Source organism: Sarcophilus harrisii, chromosome 4 (genome assembly GCF_902635505.1).
Source record: "Sarcophilus harrisii chromosome 4, mSarHar1.11, whole genome shotgun sequence".
NCBI lineage: Eukaryota > Metazoa > Chordata > Mammalia > Dasyuromorphia > Dasyuridae > Sarcophilus > Sarcophilus harrisii.
In genome coordinates, this window is record NC_045429.1 from 326,186,583 (window position 1) to 326,204,574 (window position 17,992).

Genomic DNA, 17,992 nt, shown 5'->3' on the forward strand with positions numbered 1-17,992 from the left:
ATTCTCCAATTCCTCCTCCATCTGGAAGGACTTCTTTTCTTCGTTAACAATTTCCTTCCACCAACATCAAACCCTAATCTCTGTGGTGTTCTAAGATCTCTACTGTTTTCTCCCATCTCTCCTTTGATGATTTCATCCATGTCCATGACCTTCAATTCTGGATGCAGACAATTCCCCAACCTATGCCTCTCTTAACTTTCAGACTTGTATTTCTAATGTTTTATTGGATAACTCTACCTAAATCTCTCTCTGGAATTTAAACCTAACATGTCCACACCTGAACATGTTCTTCCTTCTTCTTCCTCAAGCCTGTTATTACTCCCAAATTCTTTATTCATTAATGGTACCATAGTTCTCTCTGTTACTCAGATTCAAAATAATAGGGTTATTAGGAAGGCTGAATTTAGAACTCAGAGGGGGATATTAGAGTTCACTAAGTCCAACCCCTTCATTTTATAGGCAAGGAAATTGAGGGTCGGGGATAATTGCAAGATTTGTATAAGGGAGTAAAGCCAAATTTCAAATCCAGGTCTTCTGACTATATATTAACACTTCTCATGATACAACTACAGCATCATCCTTGACATCTCTTTCTCTCAACCCTCCAATTCCATTTACTTGGTAAATCCCATTGATGCTTTTAAAAAAAATTCACCTAAGTCAATCCCTTCATCAAGAGGCTGAAGTCCAGAGCACCTGGCAGGGGATAGGGGTTGTAAGTGTGATCCTCCAAGGTTACATAGGTAACCAGGGGCAGAGTCGGGGTGCTTCCATTCTGCCCTAGCCCTAGCTCTTATTCTCATTACCTCTTGCCTAAAGTCACAATATTCCTTTGACTGGCTTCCCTTCCTCTGATTTTATCTTTATAGCTGTATCTTGTAGTTGGACTAATCTTTCTGAAGCTGGTTCTGATCATGCTGTAGCTTTGCTCAAAAAGCTTTAGCTGCTACTAAATGCCCCTCAAAGTCCCAACTCCTCATCCTGGCAACTGAGAGATGAGCTCATATGGGCTTAGTCTTCCTAACTCCAGGCTCAGAACTGCTAAAGATTGTAAGCTGTTAGGCTTGTGTTTTTCTCCTTTTTATTTTTTTGAATTTTTATCTCCTTTTTCTTTTAAGTCATTATTTTGTCCCTGTGATTTGCTTAGCTTACTACATTGAAGCTAGTTTATTTCACAGAGTCCCTTATATGCTGTAGACCAAGTTCTTTGAATTTATTTGCATTATTAATTCATCATTCTTCCTTTTAACTCTCTGTCTCTCTCCTTTTCTGTATCTGCCTTTCTCTTCATGGAGGAGGTAGCACTTGAGTCTTGAAATTAGATCAGGATTCTGCAAAGATGAAGAAAAATTGCATTTCCAGAGGGAGGGACAGTCCATGTAAATGTCAATGCACAGAGGCATGAGATGGCATAATGAGTCCGGGAAATGGCTCATGCTTCTGTTTGGCTGGAATACAGTTTACGTGAAGGGGAATAATAACAAACAAAGCTTTAAAGGTAGATTGAAACCACATTGTGGAAAAAAGCCTTAATAGCTAGGCTGATGGTTTTTTCTTTTATTGGGAAGGTTTTTGAGAAGGGAGTGACATGGTCAAACTTAAATCTTAGTAACAGTATTTTAGTAGCTATGTAAAGAATGATTTAGAGAGGAGAAGAGATCTTAGTAACAGTATTTTAGTAGCTATGTAAAGAATGATTTAGAGAGGAGAAGAGATTGGAAGTAGGGAGGATCAATTTGGAGATTATTAATATCCCAGGACAGGTGATGAGTGCATAGATTGCATTGGAAGACAATGAGATCAGTTTTGGATTCTATTAAGTTGGAGATGTTCTATGCAAATGCCTTCTCTTTCATGAAGCCTTCCTTGACCTCTCCCTAGATCAAAGGGCTATATCCTCTTTCTGAAAAACTCTAGCACTTAATTTATATCTCTTATTTCACTTTAGCATTCTACTTGTATTATGTTGTATACTCAACCATATGACTCATCAGAATGTCTCAATCTACTACTAGACTTGCCAACTCATTGAGAAGAGGGACCTCATCTTAAGATTTTTTGTAGATCACAATATCACAGTTGACTGAATAAATTAATAAATTGAACAGAAAAATGCTTCCTTGAAATACTGAATCCACATTGTTTTCAAATCTCCAAACCACAAAGGGAGATAGAGAATCACAGAGCTGCCATTTGCTACTTGAGGTGATATTAGGTGATTACTTCTCTCTGGATCCCAGTTTCCTAATCTGCAAAATGAGGGGATTGGACTATATGACCCCTAACTTCCCTTTTTGTTTTTATTCCTGTGTCCTAAGGTCTTTGTGAGAACTAGAGGTTGCGAATCTCATAGGTCACTCCCTCACTCAAGAAACTTCAGGTGATCCTTACTGCTATTGGAATAAATTTAATTTCCTTGGCTTGCATTTAAAGTCTTCTCATCAACTTTTTTTTTTTTTTTAAATCTTAAACATTTTCCCAATCCAATCTTCTTATCTTTCCACAGTCTAGACTTTTTGGGATGGCCAAACTAATTTGTTGCTAGTCTTGGGCACATTTTTCTCTACCACAATTCCATGCTTGCACTTATACTGTCCTTTCCTGGGATGCCCTTCTTTCACTTTCCCATCAAGTCACATCCTATTCCTTTAGGTCCAGCACATGGCCTATCTCCTACAAAAGGCCTTCTTTGACTAGCCTCACATAGCCACTGGTAATTCTTTCCCATTTCTGTTTCTGTATCACTTCAGTGTTCTGTAGTTTATTCCATGTTATCTTGTACTGATGTTTGTACATAAAAGTGTTTGCTGAGGTTTAGTTCCTTGCTATATCAAGCAATGTGTGTGAAATTCCAACATACTTGGAGAATTTTGAATAAGCTTTTGTTTCTTCAAGCCCTATATACTTAAACAAGCAAGTAATTAAACTACAAGAAGAAACATAATTCATATATGTGCTAATTGTCTTTCACTACTGGGAGCATTAATAATTTTTTGCTAAGATGTCAGAATAATTGTTTTTTAAGAGGAGGCTTTTAAGCCCTGCTTTGGAATAGATAGAAGGAGAAAAAGCCCTGAATTTTAAGTCATAGCTCTGCCATTTATTAGCTTTGTGACCTTGGTCACAATTTTCTAAGCCCTCATCTAGAAAATGAGGGTACCTTGCGCCACGTACCTCATAAGGTTGTGAGAATCAAATAGGGGAATATATGTAAGGCACTATGTAAACACCAGCTACTTATTATTTTGTTTTTCTTAACAACAAAAATAACAGTTTAGATTGAACTATTGATCTGTCCAACATATCCTTGAATTTTTTTACTCAAAAGTTTTTTAAAAAATGGTTTTAGAATCAACTGAATTCATATTCCAAAATTTTACATATGTATCAACCATCTTACCTTGGCTTTTTTCTCATCACTTCCAGTTGCGCTGCCTTTACGAGCTGAGGAAATAAAAAATAAGATGGAGTGTGAGGTCTAAGTACAAGGTTGGACAACCCGTGTCCTCAGGTTCATAAAAGGGACACTCAGTAATTTGCATTTTGCTTGGGTCAGCAGCACATGCTTTATTCAGGTGGAGCTGGAGAGCGTTCATGAGAAACCTAATGGATTTGTTAGGTTTCATACTTCAGCAGCAAAAGGGGGTATAACCAATCTGGGACAACACAGGGGGAAAGAATAGGTTGGTCAAATGTCAGGAACATGCAGGAGTCAGATTGTTATCACTGGCGTGCTCTTTAGGCACCTAATGGAACAGTTCATATGAAACTGAATACCGTCTAACACATTTTTAACAATTAAGTGAAGACATATTATGTGGTCTAGAAAATCAACACAGAATAAAGTCCTGAAAGGTTATTCCCCCAAGATCTCTTCCTCAGCCCCTTTCACCACATTCATTGCACTTAATTAACATCACATTCATGCACTCTCTCTCCCTTCCTTGCCCCTTTCACCACAAAAACAAAGCTCTGTAGAGTACTCATTCTTAGCTAGAGTGCAAACCCCCTTGAGGGTAAGGATTGTTTCATTTTTATGATAGGTAACTCCAGCCTCCTGGGCTGCTATGGAAATAATAACCACCATAGCTAACATTTGCAGAGTTGTTATTATGTTCCAGGTTTGTGCTAAGGACTTTACAATTATGAACTTATAACAATCCTGGGAGGTGGATGCTTTTATTATCCCCGTTTACAGAAGAGAAAACTGAGACAAACAGAAGTTAAATGACTGGCTCAGATTCTCAGTAAGGGACCTGAACTCAGGTCCTGCTGACTCTTAAGCAAGGTGCTCTCCCCGATGCACCACCTAGGTTGAGAGTGGATTATTGCCACAAAGCTTGCCAGTTTGATGACATGTTTTTGAGCTTGGTTTTGGGGATTTTGAGGAAGAAGGAATCCAGGTATTTGTACTCCATCTTAAAGGCCCTATACAGGAGAATGGCCAATGGACAAGAATGGCCCGATTTCTAGGTGCCAGCTTTCCTGTCCCCCTTCCTTGTAGCATTGTCGGGGGGTATGCTCCATGACTAATAAGGAAAGGGGTACCCCACATGTAAGAGCTGGGATGGAACTCCACCTGTAATAGATAATATCTCTATGGACTTAATGCAGGATGTGGTAGAAGGACACTTAGTACCCACATCTAAGGATAGATGATGAAGAGATACAATGAAGATGACCACGTATAAAATATGCTTAGTTTGTATGAGAATCAGGACCACCAAGCAGATTCAAGCTTTGAAGAGTGACTCTATCCTGTTGCTATTGCATGTATTCTCCATTTTGTTGCTTTTCATCCATGGGAAACTATATTACATAATATACATGTTTCATACATGTAGGTGGATGTAATTAATCAATATCTTTCAATTTTGTGAAGAGGAACTTAAAACTTATTTATTCCCCTCCCAACTTAAAAAGCCCTTGAACTTTTCTCCAAAGAGAAATTGGATTATCTAATTTGGTATCCCAGTTGATTATTTTTGTCATAATTAATAGAACTTTTTGGCCTGAGATAGGTTTTTGAGTATAAAAATCTGCTGTACTGTATATTTGAGGTTTCTGGACTAGCTAGAGAGTCCACTGACCCATTCTTTTGAATGCCTAGCAAATAAGTGATCTATGCTTAGATTGTTCTTTTAATTATTAATTACCCATTACATTAAAATGATTGCATTGAGTAAAGCACTTCATGGGAAGCTGGTCTTTTCTGGGCTCAGAATTTATCGCAAAAAATTAGTTCATGGGGCAGCGAAGTAGCGCAGTGGATAGAGCACCAGCACTGAAGTCCGGAGGACCTGAATTCAAATATGACCTCAGACACTTAACACTTCCTAGATGTGTGATCCTGAGCAAGTCATTTAACCCCAGTTGCCTCAGCAAAAAAAAAAAAAAAAAAAAAAAAAAATTAGTTCATAGAGATTTAGAGGATGATGGAGAGCTTGCATTTATCTAAAACTTATAATCATGAAATGGTTCAAAATCTCAAAATGGTGAGATTTTGAAATGGGATCTTCTTCCTCTTGTGATAAAGGAGGGATAGGGCCAATATCTCAAAAAGGATAAAAATTTTTTTTCCAAATCTCTATTCGATGTCATTCAATGCCAAATCAGAAAAGAATCTAGAGGCCCCTTGATTTTTGTTTGTTTATAATTGGACAAAGGATCTGTCTCTGTCTCTGTCTCTCTCTATATGTGTATATATATATATATATATATATACATATATACAATCATGTGAAGTAGGGAGAGGCATAATGAGAAGGAAAACAATATAAACAAGTACTGCTCACTTTTGGCTGCAATTGCAGACCTCTCCCTGTCTTTCCTTCTATCTCCTTCCCCTAATTCAACTGGGACTAAACTGGAGCTGGGAGTAAGCATCCCACCAGTTCCAAGTGCACTATCCTGTGGCCATAGCCCTCCAGAGGCTTGAAGAGGAGGCAGGTAATCTGACATCAGATGCAGCTTCAGCCTTCCTCTTGCATGTCCTCTCACATGGCCAAGATGGCAGACAACTCTTGGTTTCCTTTCCCCAGAAGCATCTAAAGCCAAGTTCAAAAACATGCCTCCCAAACTGGTGGTTTTTGGGGTGAAGTCTGTTCTTTATTTTTGGAGTTTGTCATTTTCATGGCGTGGATTCCTAACATGCCAGGGTCACAAAGGTATTCTTTAATGTTTAGTATAATAGTTAATGGTACATGTTAGCATGACTATTGCCAAATTAAGGGTTGAACAGGAACAAAAAGGCATAGGAATGTGTTCTGTTCCTTCCAATTCTCTCCAGAAGGCAAATCAGGAAAAACAAAAGCAGTGGATAACCTCTAGTATTCAGAAAGACATGAGTTCAAACCCTGCCTCTTTCATTACCTGTCCTCTACCTGGCTTCAGTTTCCTCATCTCTAAAATGGGGAAATACTACCTGCTTCTCAGGACAACTGTGGAGATAAAATGGGAAGTTTCATGTTGCAAACTTAAAGTGTTCTCTAAACTCAAGTTGTTTTTATTTTCTTTATGCTTATTGTTAATTCCCCCAGAATTGAAATGGAATGAAACTCAAAACATCATTTCTTCTTTTATCCAATCCTACTCAAGTCTTCAATGAGATCTTTTAATTATTTGGATTTTATATGAAAATAGTATTTTGATTGTCTTCCACATGCCCTCTAAACCCATGCAGTCCTATTGGCTGACTGTCATATGTGGAGATGAAGCTATTAATAGGCTTTCCAATAATTTACTTCCTACTTCTTGTCTTTCAAGATCCTCCACAATTTGGATCCCAACCTCTTCTCTAGCCTTAGTGTCTCCAAAATACTCTATAGTTTCCCACTTCCACATCTTCTCTTGAATTGCTCTTTTTTTTCACAAGGCCCTTCTTCTTCCCCAAATTCCTCATTCAGGTCTGTCTGTCCATCCCTATCCCTTAATTCCCTCTGCCCCCAACTTGAAGTAACCTCTACTTCCTCTGAACATCTTTACCCATCTTCTCTTGTACTGCACCATTCCAGGTAATTTCTGCCTTATCATATTGCCAGGTCTTCTAGGTTCTTGGAGGGCAGGGAATATGTCTTTCCATATTTCTGCCCTCCTCAAAGCACCCAGCATACTGCTCTGTCCATGATAGACACTCCATAAAGCTTACTGAATGACACTGATGCTGAAGGAACCTCAGGTACTTCCCTCTCTGTCTTACTGGCTTTGCTCTGTCCTTTCAGCACCAGTATTTCCATTTTGGGCTGTTCTTGCAGACATTAACGCTGTATCACAGTTTTCTTGTCTGTGTGCTGCTGCACAGTATCCAGCATAGGGCCTCACGTGCACATTGAGACATGCATGCATGAATGAATGAGTGACTTATGTAAGACTCCATCATACTTTGGGGCAGCCCTAAACTTCGCAGAGGGAGACTCCTTCACAACAGGAGGAGTCGGGATCCTCTGGAACGCTTCTTGCCTGCTATAGTATGATGTTTTGGACTTTTAATACAGCTACCAGATACCCTGATGTTTCTGCTCCATATGAGTCCTATTGAACAATTTCTCATTGGTTATTGAAATTTTTTTCATTAATAAAAGAACTTAACATATACTTAGTTACCTTCTCCCCCCACCTGCCCCACTGACCCTCTGAGTTCTATAGAGCAATCTCTCTCTGGTTATTGATATTTTTTCATTAATAAAAGCAATTAACATATGCCTAATTACCTTCTCCCCCCACCATCTCAATGTCTCCTCTGTGGAATACAGTCTGCTGGTCACTGACCATAGACGGCCTAAGAGTTAGCCAGAATCAGAGAACCACAAGAACAAAAAAGGGAAGAAAGCATTAACTGTTAAGTGGCGGCGCACATGCAAAATGGGAGGCAAGCGTGAAAGGAGCAGGGGGCACGTGGAGACCCTGGGAGGGCGAAAGCAGCAGCGCCTTCTGTCTGCGTCCAGTGGACATCCTGGAAGTCTCTCAAGCAGCAGGTTTCAAAGGAAGGGCTGAAAAGCTCATTGGTTCGGTGTCAGCAGCCTGGCTTGTGGCACAAGTGACTAGGAAATGCACACGCTTGGGAAGAGTGGAGCAAGACACACACCTTTTAACTGAGGAACCCGACTGACTGGCTTCCCGGATGACGAACGCATGGGCTGCTTTTCTGGTGTTTTTGGACCCTCTTGCACTGGGGCATCCGGGCTCTCCAGCTCCCCACTCAGTGTATCTTCAGAGCCCAACTCTGACAATTCTTGCTCCTTTGGGACATTAGCTTTGATATCCACTTGCGCAACACTCTCGGATGATTCTAAACTAAAGAGGTCATCACTGCCTTCAGTTGCTACCTGACCTACTGCAGGCAGGTCCCTTTCAATTACTGGCATCTCTGGGGGAATTTTGGAGAGAAAATCATCAGGCAGAGGAATTTCGATATGATGTTCTCTTGGTAAATGAGGGACTGCAAAAGTTTCCTTAGCAGCCTCGGAAGGGACAGATACTTCTTGAGGTTGGAAACTCTCTGGTCTTGGAGAAAGCTGGGAAGGAAGAGGTGAATCTTGGGGTAAGGATTCATCGATGTCACGATCTTCATCATCCTCCCTTACCGTGGCCCTCTCTTTCACAGGCAGTGCCAATGAGTAATCCCCAGACATATTGGACACTAGTTCTCCAGGAATAGTAATGGCATCTTGGCCAATGGCCTCAGAGCCAAAATGTCCTGGTTCACTAAGAAAGCTTTCATGGACGTCATGGCCTTCAACCCCCACTTTGAAATCCTCATGGAATCCTGATGGTTTTGAGCTTTCCAGCACGATGGGCTTGGGAGATGTCAAACTCTGCTCAGCTCTGTTTCTAGTTTTCTGCCTTAAAGCTGGGTCTGTCTCCTTAATCCCTTCCTCCAGGCTAGGTGCCTCTGGGGAAGCCAAATTGTCTTGAGAGGTAAGGGGGACAGTCATCTCTGGCTCTTCGGGTTCTTTTCCCCTCAAAGGCATCTGTGGTTTCTGAAAAGTTTCTTCCAAGCTTACCTGACGCATCTGAGATTTAATCTCATTGGTTGAGAAATCCAGGATCTCTGACTCTTCCCTCTGACACTCTGCTGAGACTCTGAATTCCTCTGCATTTGGGGAGGCAGTGATGGCAAAATGTTAGCATGGGCATGTGGATGGTAAAAGAGAAAGATGTCTATATACCACTGTCTGCTGTAGCCATCCAGTGTGGAGTATGGAAGCTAACGTGAGTAGTGTGAATGCTGCTTCCATATGATATGAGTGCCTAGCCATTTCCCAACAGGAAAGCACGGCAGCAAATCAACGATCATTTTATAAAAATCTCTGAACAGACCTATTCTGCTTCTATGACACCAATCATCTGAGTCAGGACAGCTTGTTTGAATGTAGCTCCACAGGATAAGTTTACCCACTGGCCTAGAAATCCTTTGGAATAATCAATATGTTATATAATGTATACACTGATCTTCCGGGAGGCAGGGACCAAACTGGGCCAAACTGTGTGCTTGTTCTAAAGTACAGGACACTGTGAGATGCTTAATATATACCAGACACTACCATCAGCCAGATAAAGCAGAGAGTTAAGAACAGCTGATTTGGGCTCAGTTATTCAAAGTCTTGCTCTCTTCTCCTCACCAGGTGTGGAGAAGACTTGGTCCTAGTGAAAAGTGTCTGTGTCCAGTGAGAGAGGAAATGTGCAAGGGGCTTCCTAACTAATTTGGTCAAATCGTCTCAATTCTAGACCATAACACCCTTTTCCAGTCTCTACTCTTATTATGTGTATGAATGGCTAAAAGTTGAACCAAAGCTGTTTATGGTTAAAAATGACAAAGATATTTACAAACTGCTTCTTTGTACATTTCCAATGCAATTGGTAAGGGCCGAGAAACCCTTAGTAAATAAAGGCTGTTTGGAGATCACAAGTATGCTTCAATTTAATAAGCCTTACGCTCAGGCTCATCAAATCAGGCAAAAAACTTTATTTATAAATAAATCATGTTTTGGAAATTGAGGTTTAAAGGAGAGGTGGTTGATTAAAGATTCCCTGATCAATCTGGGAACTCCCCAGTCATCTTGATAAGAGTATAGGGTATAAATTGGTTTGTAAACGCGATGAGAAGCACCTCATCTAGTGGAGTGTGTGGGTTAATCCACAGGTATCAGAACAGAGAATTCCTGATGGGTTTTTTTCAATGAGTGGAGCTCCCTCCCAGACAAGGACTCAGGAAAATGGACTCATGAGACAAAAGTGACCAGCTCAGCTCTCTCTTGGACCTCCCTTTCTTTTTTCCTATTCATTAGACAGACCAAGGTATGGCACAGCAGACCTGTGTTCCAAGTGGCAGAAACCTGTATAGTCACATTCTCTTCCTCATAGAAATTAGAAATGACGGCCTTAGGGCAGAGGCATGTGAAAACTGGTGCTCAAATTTATAGGCAACATAAAAGAGCGTCTGAAAGTGAACATACTGAGACTAAAGGATGATAAAACTGGGCTCTAACTTATTTCCTATAAAAGCACATGACAGGGATGCCTACTCAACCTGCAAGGGCAGTTGATGGATGATATTCATGAACTTTAAATTCCTGGGTTTGAATGATCTAGGCAGCAGACTACCCAAATCTGACCCTTTAGCAAGAGGAGAAAGACTTCCTGGGTGGTAACAGCTTTGGAGGCTGCCACGTGGGTAACCTCAAGTTTGAGAGCTTGAGGATCAGGGAGAGAAGGGGATGCGAGGATGTCCCTTGGAAAAAGGCGAAGATCTTCTGTTCTTGAATAGTCCTGCTTAGAGAGCAAAGTCATTAATGGCTTGGACGACGTAGGCCCTATGGGAAAGGGACTGTTTGTTCGGCATCCCCAGTGTATGCTTATTTTCTAAGGAAATCCAAATTCTTTAATATACCAATATCCTCAGCCTTTCCAGAGGAAGATGGCAGTCACTCCCAGACTTAAGAGTGTTATGCTGAGGTTTGACTCTACATTCAAATAACTTAGATTGAAATTTGGCATCTAATGGAACCCATGTGAAATTGGGCAAATCCTTGGGCCTTGGTTTCTTCATCTGTAAAATAAGGAGGCTAGTCTCTGTCGTGCTTTCTAGCTCCAGACTTATGACCCTATAGGGACCTATGCATAGTGGGCACTTCTTAAACAACAAACGCTTACTGAATAAACAGACTGTTGCTTTCTGAAGTATAAGATTGGCTTCCTTCCAGTCCTGTTGCAATCTAGAAGCTCCCACAGGTGGCTGTTAAAGAGTCTGGGCTCAGTCATTCAAGGAAATACTAAAATAACGAATGTGAGGGATACAGAAAAGAATAGGAAGATTCCCAGAAATTGATGAAAAGTGAAATGTTAAGCAGAGCCAGTACAACATTCCATATCTGTATCATATGACCCGACTACGAACTTCTAAACTGAAACTTTTCTAAGGCTTGATAATACAAAGTGGTTCTTCTCAAACACTGAGTTGGGTTTTTTTTGGTATTGTTCTAATTATTTAAGTACACAATTGAATTTTTGTATATATTATCTTTTTTGGTTATAAAGGGAACACAAACAAATTCCAAAGTAAAGTTTAGGTGAAGATCTGGGATGAGTATTCCTCCAGGAACAAACTGATTGACTCATACAGTACCATTTATACAAATGCCCCACTTGATTTTTTATTTTATATAAATATTTATTTATTTATTTTCATTTTCAAGTTTTAAATAAATAAATATTTTTATTTTCTTTATTATTTTATTCCCCACTTCCCCCAAAGCTGTAGAAATAAAGCAGCTGCTTTCTGACAACAAAGTGACTATGTAAATGGAGCATTAAAACATTAATAACTGTTTTTAAAAGCTACTCTCCAAATTAAAATATGAGAGGTTCCAAGAGCCAGTCTTAAGTACTAAAGATGAGAATCAGACTCAAAGAGACATGTCAACCATGTCTCTGATGTATCTGGTCCCAAATAATGATCAAAAATCTCCTAACTTCTCCATCTTCCCACTTCCTCATCCCATCTCCTAGCAGGGCATAGTCCACTAACCTTGGGAAACATCTCCTGCTGCTTGGTCCTCCAGGTTAGGTGTGTCTCCAATACCTGCTTCTTCAGCTAATCAACACATAAACAGAGAACATAAAAACAATGATTCAGTACATATAAGGAAAAACTAACTATTTATCATCTAGTACCAACTGGTTCTTTTTGTAGGGATGTTGGAAATAAAAGTCCAGGTTACCTGGGTCAGCATTTAGTGTCACCCCTCTGGCTTTCTTGGAATAGGATAATTGGTTTCTTTGTCTTTGTATTCCAAATATCTCATACTGTGCCTCAAATGTAGTAGGTACTTAATAAATAACAGAATATTTACTAAATTAAACTTAATTTAGCAATAGTGGAAAGGTTTGAAATAATAAAGCTTCAAGTTAGTCTCTTTTAAAAAATACATTTTATTAATCTTTTATTTTTACATCACTCACATTTCCCAATATGTCCTTCTTTTCCTCCTCCTCCTGAAAGGCCATTCTTTATTAAAGAATGAAAAAGAAGGGAAACAGTTCAATAGGCTGAATCAACATACTAAGAAAGTCCAATATTATAAACAGTATTCCGTACCCATCGTTTCCCTGGTGTGTGTGTGTGTGTGGTGGTGGGGGGGGGGGTGCAGAAGGGGAAATGTCTTCACACAGCTCTTCTCTGGTAGTCAAATGAGGTCATTATAACTTAACAGCATTCAGTTGTGTTTGGTTATTTTTGTTATTTCTGTCTACAATGCTGTAGTCATTATTGTTCTTGCTCTGCTAACTTTCTTTCTATTTTTCATCAGTCTCTCTGACTTCCAATCTTCCCCATCTGTTTCATTTTCATTATTCCTTATGGTATAGTCATGTTCCTTTATATTCATGTACCACAATCTGGTTTAGTCATTTCTTAATCCATGAGCATTTCTAGTTTTTTGATACAATATTTAAGTCAGTTTTTAAAAACCATAGTTTTAAATTACTTTCCAGAATGATTGGACAATTCACAATGCATCCATCAGATGTGCAGCAGCATCAATGAGTATTGATTATTAAGTATTTATCAGGTACTTTAATATAAGGATAAAAGTGAAAATCTCTGCTTTTAAAGAGTGGATATTCCAATGGGGAAGAAACATGTTAATATACTAGGAGTATGTACAGATTATGTGCAAAATGAATACAAATTAATTTTTGAAGGAGCTAAGCTAGCAGCCAAGGGGACCAAGAAAGGCTTTCGGAGCTTAAACTGAGTTCTGAAGGAAACTAAGGATTCCAGGTGGTGAGAAAGGAGAAATCCTATAAAGGCAAAGAGACTGTAGAGGAAGGGGGCAGCTAGGTAGGAAGGGCACAGTGGAGAGTGAGCCAGGCTCCCTCTTTCACTTTCCTCTCTCTGTTTTTCTCTTCCCTCTTTCTTCCTCTTCCCCTTCTCTCTTTCTATCTTGAATAATGCTTTATACAGGCCATATGGCTCCTCCTTTGGGAGCCCACGCTAATTTTTTCTTCTAAGGGAGCTTCTCACCACCCTCCTGAAGGTCTGTGTGGGAGATGTCCTAGGCTGTGCTAGTAAAGACTTAGTGAGATGGCCTAGCCCCACTGCTGGGAAAACTGCTAAAATCACAGAGCACAATGACACCTTGGAGGAATGGAGGAGAGTCATGGTGGAAGGACAGCTACCCCCTGACCACAGGAGGAAATTGGAAAGCTTATTCTGATCACATTAAGGCCATCCAATCACAAGCATCGCATGAGTTTTAGTTAGGTAGTATCATTTTTTTTGTTTAGACCCATGATACTTAGTGTGGGAGAACTCCAGCTGTGAAAACTTCCTCCACTGATATAAATCAGCCACTTGTTGCTAACTTTTTCTCAGAATTACTGGATACACTGACAGGTAAGTAATTTGAGATTTTTCATGTAATCTTGATTCCAACTAATGCCCTGATTTCCTTCTGTCAAAATAAATGTGTCAAATACCTAGAATGCAATGACTGTAAGTACTGGGGTGGCTAGGTGATGCAGTGGGTAGAATGCCCACCTGGAGTCAGGAAGACTCCTCTTCTTGAGTTTAGATCTAACTTCAGATACTTCCTAACTGTATGACTCTAAAGAAGTCACTTAATGCTGTCTGCCTCAGTTTCCAAATCTGTAAAATGAGCTGGAGAAGGAAATAGCAGATTTTTGCCAAGAAAACCCCAAATGGATGATGAAGAATTGGACATGACAATGAAAGAACAGCAGCAGCAGCAACAACAAAGAATATAACAGACATAAAAACTATCCAATGAGAAAAGTGGTCCTATCCTCAAGTTGTAGTCCTGAAAAGCAAGTTCACAATACAGAAGACAGAAGAATAATTTCCCCAAGGAAGTATACTAATGGATAAGGATGTTGGGTGCAATTCCTGGAGAGCTCTCCCTTTCTCTGAAAACTTTTTGTTTTAAAAACATTAACATGGGGGCAGTTAGATGGCACAGTAGATAGAGCTCCAGTCCTGATCAGAGTCAGGAGGACCCGGGTTCAAATTTGATCTCACTTAACACTTCCTAGTTGTGTGACCCGAGGCAAGTCACTAAACCCCAATTGCCTCAGCAAAAAACAAACAAAACATTAACACATGAATCCCTTCACCAAGTGTGGTTTCCTGGGGTAAGATTTGTTCAATGGAAACGTTCTTGTAATTGCTAAAAACTGATCTTTTTCCTTTTTAGTTTGATATGATCAAAATTTATTGTGTAAAACAAAGAATAAGAATAATTTGTAATGGAGAAACCCCAAATGACTTCCCAGTACAATCAGGCATGAAATAAAGATTCTCACCACCTCTACTCTTTTGTTATGTATCCTCTCTGTAACAATGAGCAAAGAAAAAGGACTTGAGGTATAAAGAAGGGCCCTGGTCAATGAAAAACCAGTCTTGGAAAGCATGTTCAGACGTGCTCAGATCGATGTGGTCTCCCATATGGATGTCTGCAATTCTGATACTGAGCAGGAGTAAAAGAAGGCCCGGCTGTCCACCTTAATGAATATACAATGGCTGTTTCTTGTGCTTTTGGTTAAATAGGGGCTTTTCCACTGACTGCTGAGTTGCACCTGGTATCTTACAAGGAGCTCCGATGATTTAAGCTCTTCCTCTTTCTTCCCTGGCTACAAACTATTTTGTAAATCAGTATTTTGTCCTGAAACTTCTAAATCTGCTAAAAGACATCACTGAGCACCTGATGTCACGTTTGCTCCAAAAATGCCATCTCCAGTGGGATCAGCTCCTTCTCTGCTAAGTTGCAGAGACTTATGCATACTTGGTGTGTTTTATTCTTGCATGCACTGGACTAGATGACTAATCTGAAATTCTTCAAGCTTTAAACATTTGACTTTGGTATTTGTAAAGTGGGATTATGGATAAGGAGCTGAAGACACTCAAGAGACATTTGTATCACCCTTCCAAGTAAAGCCTGGGATTTTAGAAGAAAGGAAGAGATAGTGTGTGGAAAGGTGAAGAATTTACAGATTAAGCACATATTGATCAGAGACTGTTAACTAAAGTAGATCAGGCCTATAGGCCCCAGTCACGTGATTTCAGATGAGACCTGGACTGCATTCCATTGTCCAAAGAAGGAATTAAATGGCCGAAGCTGTATATCTCCTTTGTCACTGCATTCCATTGACCAAATAAGGAGATAAATGTTTATGTAACCAATCACAACCTATAGAGGGTGGGATTTTGGGGGTTCTTTCTCTGAAATGTATAAAAGTTGTAAGCATCTTCAAGTGAATGACTCTCCTCCTCTGGGTATCCTTGCTGTCCTTTTGGGCTCACAGGTCAGGACCGTCCACTTCTTGAGATTCTAATAAATTCTTTCTGTACATCATTTGGAGTGACTCCTGAATAGTCAGTTTGCGTAGGTGCAATTGCCCCAAACAATAGAAAAGGAAAAGATGGATACAGAGATTGTGATTGGGGTGTGTGTGTGTAAAAGAATAGAAATTTGTTTTTTTCTGGAGAAAGTTTTGGAATAATAAGTGCTGGTTAGGAATGGAAAGGTTATGATTGTGTCAATCTGATAAAATGAGTCTTAGCTGAAAATATTAAGCCCTGATAGCATGGAAAACATTAGCTATTAAATGAAGGGTGGAGGAGAAGAGAACAATACTAGAAGAAAAAAAAAAAACAGGAATAAGGGATATAAATAAAGACTTATGGCTTCAGATATTCCTGTATCAATGAAGATATGCTAGGATAATAAATTTAAAGCTAAAAGGAAACTTAGAAATTATCCAAGCCAATCTCTTCATTTGAATGAAGTTTTTTTTTTTTTTTTTTTAAATTTCAAATCTACTGATCCATTGGCTATGCCATACTGTTTCTTAAGCATTTCTGTTTAGTCATATTTGACTTTCCATCACCCTGTTTGGGGAGGTCTTAGCAAAAATTGTAGAGTGGCTTGCTATTTCCTTTTCTAGCTTATTCGACAGATGAGGAAGCTGAGGAAAACAAAGTGACTTGGCCAGGCAGTAAGTGTCTGAGGCCAGATTTGAACTCAAGAGGATGAGTCTTCCTGACTCCAGGCCCAGAATCACCTTGTCATTTTCTCAAGTACAGAACAAGTTCAAAATTTAACTTGGGCTTCAATGAAAGGAGGGTTGGTAGGGTGAAACTCAAGTGTTGGTGGGGTGAAACACCACCAGAAAAGAGTTAGAAAAGAGTATATCTTTCTCAAAGGAAACAAGTTTTGTAGAACAAGATGGGGTGCTAAATAGCTCCCAATGGAAAGTATACACCTTAGTTTAGTCACCTGAAGAATGAGGGGTGGGTGGGCTAGGTTTTTAATAGGTCTCCTAGCTCTAGATATATGATCTGGTATACTGATGTTGAAAATAATTAACCTGAGGGAATGACACAATGGAGAGTAATTGGGTAATGATAAAATTTATATAATGTATATTAATGTATTATTTTATTTTATAATGTATATACAGCACATATAACAATGTTGCATTATTATATATTATTATATTTGAATAATATACTAATAAAAAAGATTATCTTATAAGATGGAGAGAATAAATGATAAATTTCTGATTCAGATCATAAAACTGGTATCATATTTTGATACTTATTATTTATAAGTGTATAAATGCACATATACATATAATTAGTAATGAAGACATATCAATTATGTGGATATGTGTTTGTTGGCAATATCATTCCACAAAAAGTAGATCATCAAGTAAATTCCTATCTTGCTGACAATTTCAACTTTTCTCATAGATGTTTCATAAAGCAATAAGACAAAATTCTGATCGCTATGGAGGAACTAACTGATAAAATATAAGTGATGGAAAGTGGAGAAAGCAATCATGCCCGTTTGAAGTCACTAACAGTCAAGAACTGGAAAGAACATATATAATCAGACATATGATCTGGATTTTAGGAGAGTGGTTTTTAAAATTTTTAGGGAAAAGATCAGTCTGCTCTCAAGGCCAGAATCTCTTATTTAAATAAAAGGGAGGGTTCTCAAGGACTAACCTCTGATGATACAATTGTAAATGAACATAATGAAAAAGAAAAGGGGGAGGAGAAAAGAAAAGGGAACAGGATTTATGGAGATCAACAGAGTTGCACAGGAAACTCATGAGTAGGGATACAAACAAGGGCACATAATCAAAGAATCCCCACAGATGAAAGTGATCACTTTTCCAAATAGATCTCTGTCTGAATTCTGTCTCCTTTGACTTTTTTCATCTCATATAGTATATATCTATGGATATGTTGAATCCATCCATTAGGTCAGGTGTCTTTAGTATGTATTTTATTTTATAAATTTAAAAACATGCTTCTAAGAAAGGATGCACAGGCTTCATCAGAGTACCTTAAATGCCATCTGACACAAATACAGTTAAAAGCTTCTGAATTAAAATGATAAATCTCAGGTTTAAAGAATACGTCATTTTCACTTCTGTATCCCTAGCATTTGTAAAAGGTCTTCCAAGT

At 39.1% G+C, this 17,992-nt stretch overlaps 1 protein-coding gene across 19 annotated transcripts in view; it reads right to left on the minus strand.

The window, feature by feature from the left end:
• MAPT (microtubule associated protein tau) overlaps nt 1-17,992 on the minus strand; it is a 156,065-nt gene that overhangs the window by 49,956 nt on the left and 88,117 nt on the right. For 12 of the 19 annotated variants that reach the window (XR_004233836.1, XM_031965950.1, XM_031965962.1 and 9 more), the window contains 3 exons: nt 12,026-12,091; nt 8,084-9,091; nt 3,401-3,444 (listed from right to left, as the gene is read on the minus strand). Coding sequence is in view for 18 of the 19 variants with exons in the window: in XM_031965950.1 (XP_031821810.1) it covers nt 3,401-3,444; nt 8,084-9,091; nt 12,026-12,091 (1,118 nt within the window). In the remaining variant the exon portion in view is untranslated. The remainder of the gene's footprint in view (nt 1-3,400; nt 3,445-8,083; nt 9,092-12,025; nt 12,092-17,992) is intronic. The other 7 variants (XM_031965958.1, XM_023502464.2, XM_031965960.1 and 4 more) reach the window with 2 other exon arrangements.